The 7,064-nt window shown below is 44.6% G+C and overlaps 1 protein-coding gene and 1 pseudogene across 1 annotated transcript; both read right to left on the bottom strand.

Moving 5' to 3' along the window:
- Positions 1 to 2,392: 2,392 nt before the first annotated feature.
- On the bottom strand, positions 2,393 to 4,000 carry LOC124665201 (annotated as a pseudogene).
- Positions 4,001 to 4,638: 638 nt separating this feature from the next.
- Positions 4,639 to 6,150, bottom strand: LOC124665202 (receptor-like protein 7). The gene has a single exon (XM_047202622.1). It carries the CDS (start codon positions 6,104 to 6,106, stop codon positions 5,513 to 5,515), a length of 594 nt encoding a protein of 197 aa, XP_047058578.1. The 5' UTR covers positions 6,107 to 6,150; the 3' UTR covers positions 4,639 to 5,512.
- Positions 6,151 to 7,064: the final 914 nt, after the last annotated feature.

The following is a 7,064-nucleotide window of genomic DNA, read 5'->3' as shown; positions in this document are numbered from 1 at the left end:
CTTGTATCGTAATTGCAGGGTTGCTTGAGAGGGATATCTTTGTCCTCTACCTCCCTGAGTTCGATAAACCTTGGGTGATTCACTTAAGGGAAACTTGCTGCTGTTCTACAAACCTCTGCTCTTGGAGGCCCAACACTGTCTACAGGAATAGAAGCGTGTGTAGACATCAAGCTATTTTCTAGCGCCGTTGCCGGGGAACGAAGAAAAGCTATACCACAGAGATTTCTACCTCCCACGTCAACCACGCGCCAGTTGTGGACAGCACTTAGCTTGGGCCACGGATGACTTATCGAGTTCTGAATTCCATCATAAGAATTTCACCTGACGCGTTCGTCGGGATTTTTCATCGCATCGCTGATAATGCGGATATTTCTAGCAGAGTGTAGTCTCTAACGATGATAGGCCTCACAGGACATGATCCCGGTGGTCTTACCTTCATGCTCTAGCATGGCATCTAGAAGCTCATGACGATGCGGGTCAGGCGTTTGTTTTTATTTATTTATCGGATGCCATGTTTGGTTGTTGGATTGCCCGAAATTATTGGGTTAAATTTCTTCTAGATTCATGCACTCCCGATGGGAGTAAAGGACGAAAAAATGTTCTTTAAGTGTTTACCACTTGAACATTTATGCGAAGCTTTACGCTTGACTTGGATGCTCGTTAAATGTTTACCACTTGATCATGTACTTAAGACTTGACGCCCTGACTTCTGCTTGACTTGAATTCTTCTTTTTTTCTATCGGGTGCACGTTCAACGCTCCCGATGGGAGTTGCCCCCGAGGCTATACTTGAACACTTGTAGTCGAGTATAGGCTCAGAGAATCATGCACCACCGCCTGCGCCATGGGCAAGTCAAAGGGGAAGCATGGGGGTAGAAGCAGCGGTGCCGCGGCGAAGGACAATGCCACCGGATGGACTGCGTTGACCTTCACCAAGGGCGACCTCAACAAACTGCGCGCCGCTGGGCTCCTCGCCACCGCCATCGAGGTGAGATGCCCAGCGAGGAGGTCGTTCCCCGTTCGCGAGATAATTAACGGGTAATGTTCACCCAATTTCTTTTCCGTAGCCTCTCTCTCCCAGTCCACGAGTTTCTTCGTGCACTGCTATTTGTCTATGGTGTGCATCTTCATCAGCTCACACCCAACTCCATCCTCCACACCGCGTGCTTCATCATGCTTTGTGAGTTATTTCTTGGCATAGACACCCATTGGGGGCTACTCCGACGCAATGTCTCTCGGGCCGTTGATGCATGTAAAATGCATACATAAATTTTGTCTTTTACCATATTGAATTCTCACATATTTTTAATATATACGATGATAATACCATGTTTTACATTGATTTATGTGAATTTACAAATGACCCCCTTATTTGGTTTATAACCCTGAGAACAGGAAAACCTTGTTTTACGTATTTTTCACTTTCAGAGACCTATACGGAATCAAATTGATCTGAGATTTTTGGATCATCATTTTTTCCTCCTCGGGAGGAACACAGTGGCACGGCCCAAGAAGCTGGTTGCGCCACCCAGCTCCGTTCGCCCCTCAATAGTCTGATTGCCCTGATTCTTTCGCCCAACCCTAAAAACAGCTATATATATATGACCCCGAAGATTTCTCGGGAGGAAAGTGCCGCAGAAAGATAGAAACACCAAAATGGAGGCTGCTGCATTGCCGGTCTCTTTTGGGACACGAACATAAGAGACAGCTCAGGCCGCTGCGCTACACGTTCCTCCGTGCCCACTAATTTTTTTATTTTGCGAAAATTCCACCGATCTATTAATAATCATTAACAACAGTACCAAGATGCCTAAAAAACACTAGGGCGAGCCGAAGGCACGCCGCTGTCCTTGCCCCTCCATCATCGGAGCCAGGCGAAGCTTGTCGTAGTAGAGCTTGTTGTAGTAGACAGATGAGAAGTCGTCGTGCTAAGGCCCCAAAGGACCAGCGCACCATAGCAGCATCCATCGCCAATGATGACAACCGTAGATCGGAAGAGACTAACCTGAAACCGCACAATGAACACAAAAGATGACCGGATCACGGGAGATCCACCGAACACACAACTCCACGCGTCCGGCGGCTGCCCTAGATACATCACCGGAGCAAGGATAGGACGGGAAGAACCTTATTATAACTTCATGAAGTAGCCGCCGCCTCACCATCCCGAAGAAGATACTAAAAGCAAACTAAACGAAGAACTGAAACCTTTCCACCGACGATAGGCCGCGGTCCACCGCTCCTCCAAGGCCCCAAGGCCACCGGAGATGGAGCGGACCGGCAGCGTTTTTCCGTGCCCACGAATTCTTGTGGCAAGACAGACATAGTCAAATGACACGACGATAGTATGCACACAAATTAGCTCAACGAAAACTTGATAGTCCCCTCACAAGTAGAGCACATAAACATCCGGTAAATCTCGTTTTCAGGAAATTAATAAACACACTGGACAATTACATTCTTCCACATAGAAGTTTACCTATTAAGCTCTCTTGCATAATTAAGGACAGCCCATTCACACAAGACACACAATACGTACTATGCACAATACTGTCACATATGGATTCATCCGTGCTTGCAGACCCATCCTTCTATGTCGCAGAATAGTCGCAACACGAATGACAATGCGAAGCCCACTCCAAACCCCAAGCCAACAAAGGCAAACAGAAGGATGACACCAACTTTGTCCTGCCACGAACTGTTGGGTTCAGGAGGAGCCGCCTCTTTTGAACCTGGAGAGTCACATTGTTTTGAAAGTGGAAGTCCGCACAGGCCAGTATTACCTTGGAACGAGCTGTCAGAAAATGTTAAGAACTGCTTCCCTTGCGGAATTCTTCCTGACAAGTTATTGTACGAAAGATTCAACCATTCAAGAGAGGTAAGGGAGACTAGCTCCTGCGGTATTTTCCCTGAGATCCGGTTCCAAGAGAGATCCAATGACTCCAGCCGAGACAAGTTACTAAGCTGAGATGGAATTTGTCCAGTGAACCTGTTGTATGACAGGTTAAGTCCATGCAGTGAGACAAGCATCCCTATTGACTCCGGAACAGAACCATCGAGTGAGTTCTTTGAGAAATCAATCACATTGAACGCGGCTAGGATCTTGGTGTAACTGAGCACACCTCCTTTGAATGCGATGGTAACAGTATCTCGATAAAATCCTGGTGTTGAGTTTGCCCAATGCCATAGAGCTTCGCCGTTGTCATCGACATTTTCAATTATTGCTTTGAATCCAACAAACCACCCTTTTGATAGGTTCCCATAGAAGTTGTTCGACGCCAAATCAAGTACTTGTAAACTTGGAAAGGGATTGATGATATGGTGATCATCTTTGTTATCCTATATTGTTCCATTGAATTGGTTGGATCTTAAGACAAGAACTCGAATTTGTGGTAGAACACCCAACCAAGATGGAAAAGAATCGACAATCAGATTATTGCCAACATCAAGGAGCTACAAGTCTTGGCAATTTGATAGTAATCTTGGTAGTTTACCTTCAATTTGGTTTCCATTCAGATCTATAGTTTGAAACCTACATCCTTCTGGAATGTCGTTGGGTAGCATTCCTTGGAATTTATTTTCCCGCAGTTTCGAAATGTTCAGTTTTCCACTTTCTAGTAGGCATGATGGGATAGAACCACCAAATCTGTTGTATGATAAGTCAATCATGCTTAATTTGGTGGCACTGCAAATGGAGGATGGTACATGACCATTTAATTTATTATTGGATAAATTGAGATAGGTGACATTCTTAAAATGTTTTCCGAAGTTAGGAGGAATGGAAGAGAAATTATTGTTTGAGTAATCCAGCAGAACCTCACGGTATAAGGGAAATGTCGATGAGAAGTATAAAATTACTGGTATGGGTATGCTTCCTTGAAGTCTATTAAAACTGAGATCAAGGACAGATATATATGGCATGTGAACAAGCGAAGAAGACCTCTCCAAAGTAGAAAATATGTTATGTGAGAGGTTCAAAATCTCAAGGTGGTCTTTCCAGTTATCCAATGCCCAACTTGGTATAAGCCCAACTATTTTATTATTTGAGAGATCGAGATTTATAACTTTATCTAGGTTTTTCAATGCTCCTGGAATTTTGGTGAGGCTGCAAGATGCCAGTTCTAAGTAGTTGACGTTTGGGAGAGACGGAGATGTGTTACTTTCTTCATCCATGATTGATAACATGTTGTTAGACAGAGTCAACGAAGTGAGGCTCTTTAAACTCCAGAAATAGCTAAGTTCAAGTGTGCCTGAGAACCTATTTGAGCCAAGGTTGAGATTTTGGAGATGTTTAAGATGAAAGAATGATTTTGGAATTGGGCCAGTCAGTTGGTTATTATCTAACCAAATCAAAGTCAGAGGTGAAGACAATGGAGATGAAATGTCTTTTAGATCACCAGAGAGTTGATTTGAACTTAGAACAAGTGCTTGTAACATCGGAAGAGCGAACCAAGATTTTGGAATTTCGCCTGAATGAAAAGGGATAGTATTAGTCGAAACAAATACAAAAACTTTAAGAAATAATCCTCGGAAATAGTTTAATGCCTACAAGAGTCATTCCAAACCAACTATGCCAAAAAATATTGTTTTATGCACTGATTACTTTTCACTGAAAAAGATAACTGCATGGTGTGTCTCATTACGTTGTCACAGGAACAAAACATGATATTATTTTAGGAAGGAACAGAAGCAAGCATTGCCGCATTGGTTAGGATCTCACCAGAAATATTGCTACCTTCGGCCCACAAATATTCAAGTTTGGCCAAGTTCCCTATTGTTGAGGGAATAGGCCCAGAGAAGTTGCAATCTGAGAGGGTCAGACTTGTCAAATTTGGAAGATTGCCAATATGGTATGGTATCGGCCCAGGGAAATTGCTTCCAAAGATCTCCAAACTTTCTAAACTCGACAAATTGCCGATCCAGTAGGGTACTGATTGAGAGAAGTCATACCAATATAGCTTCAAATATGTCAGTTGCTTCAGATTGCCAATCCAAGAAAATGCTGGCTTCTCAATGCCCTGCCCGTACAGTTGGAGTTCATTCAGTGATGGGAGCTTATGTATCAAAGAAAGATCCTTGGAGATTCCAATCGTGCTGAGACCCAAATTCCTCAAAGATCTGAGATTCACAAGTGAAGGCAGTATATCACAAGATAAAGTGCACCCTGCTAGATTTAATGTTTCCCAATTATTTCCAAAAGGGAAATCTGGCAAGCACACAAACAGACTCGGGTTATTCGACAAATCTACGGTCGTCAAACTTGTTATCTTGAAGATTTTCCTTGGAAAGATTCCTTCAAAAGAACTGAATGAAATATCAAGAATTCCCAAGGAAGAAAAATTAGCAAAGAACTCAGGAATGTTGCCAGTGAGCGCTAAGTTGTAACTTAGGTTGATCTCCCTTAGTGAACGAAGCCTGGAGAAGGAAGGGTGTATATGACCAGAAATACTACACATATGCAAGCTTAGAATCTGCAGTTGGGGAGTAGAATCTGCTAAAGCGATGGACCAAGTTTATCCACTTCTGGAGATATCCACTTCATCAAAATGGAGCTCTTTCAGATTGCTTAGATTTGCAATTAAGATCAGGAAGTTTGGCTCTTGCAAATACATACCATTATTATGCGAAAAATCAAGACTGACAAGGTTCTTGAGGCGGGCAATTCCAATCGGGATCTGGCCAAAAAAGTTGGTGGCAGAAAAGTTAAGGTGGACCATATCTATGAGCCGCTCAAACCCATAAGATGGGAGGTGCGCTGATCTGAAGTCGTTGGAAGCAAAGTTTAGGTTTCTTAGAGAGGTGAGGTTGAAGAGTGCAGAGTCAAGACGACTGCTCTGCAAATTGAACCCACCGAGGTCTAGAGAAATGACTGTCCCAGAGGCCATGCCGCAGGTGACACCCTCCCACTGGCAGCAGTCTCTTCCAGCCTGCCATGATGCCAATTTCGAATCGATGTCGATAAATGAATCTTTTAGCCGGAGGATGGATGAAGCCTGATCTGGGAGGCAAGAGACAGTGGTGTTATGCTTGGCTGCAGTGTCTACGGAATAGGAGAGTACTAGTAGAAGCAAGAGGACATGGAGGGCTTGCTGGTTAGATGGAGCCATTTTGCTACAAGCTTGTGTGTTCTTCAATTGTTTACGACGTGTATATATATAGGAATCTGAATTTAATAATATACATCTTGTGTGTGTAGATATTTCTACGTATGCCAGTTGTGCTTGACTGTACTACTGTCCACAATAATTTTAGAATGACTAGTCCATTTCTGTTTTTTTTTCTTTTTGGAAAAGGTGATGGAGATTGTGTTTACACTTGTGACTGTGAGGCCATGAGTGAGGTCTGTTGTTCAATGTGTGTTCCTGTCTTTGACCGACTCAGCACATCAAGTGTTACTCTAATTTGGTAGAAGAAAAATGTTGTGGCTGTAGGGAAGCGGTGTACTATCAGTCTTGGTGGTACCTGGAAGTCCACTATAATTATCACTGTCCGCATTTTACTAGGCATGCAGGCAAAAGGGATTCATGATTTGTATTACATTGACGATGAGGAGATGGCCGCCGACCATGAACTTGTTTTGGGTTGCTTCTTTGGACTCCAACAAGGATGATGACGATGAAGAATTGGCTCCGCAGACGCCGTTGGCCTGCAACAAAGGTGTTGTTTTCGACTCGGTCCGTGGCACCGATGATGTGCGCCATGATGATGAGGCGCTAGCGGAGCCATGCGGCGTTCTCTCTGCTGCTGCTGACGCTCTTGGAGACGACGAAGTCTGGATACAGGTGGGGAGGGGAGGCCCTGCCGCGAGCCATCGTCTTTGCTTCGGGATGAAGGCCTCGAGCGTAGTCTTGCCTTCAAGTGTTGGGCTCGGGGGAGATGATTTCGGTGCCTCGAGTGTGACCACCGGGTCAGCACATGTCGTCAGCCCTTCAGATGCATCCGTTGTCGGCGTCCTGGTCATCGGAGCGATTCTTCCGTGCGCGCTTTCCCGCCGCTCGTTCTCGCTCTCCGGACGCCCGTAATCGTTCTCCTGGGGCACGTGCTCATTGCCAGCGGAGTTGCTTT

The sequence above is a fragment of the Lolium rigidum genome, chromosome 6, assembly GCF_022539505.1.
Source record: "Lolium rigidum isolate FL_2022 chromosome 6, APGP_CSIRO_Lrig_0.1, whole genome shotgun sequence".
NCBI classification, from domain to species: domain Eukaryota; kingdom Viridiplantae; phylum Streptophyta; class Magnoliopsida; order Poales; family Poaceae; genus Lolium; species Lolium rigidum.
This window is presented reverse-complemented; position numbering and strand designations above follow the sequence as displayed.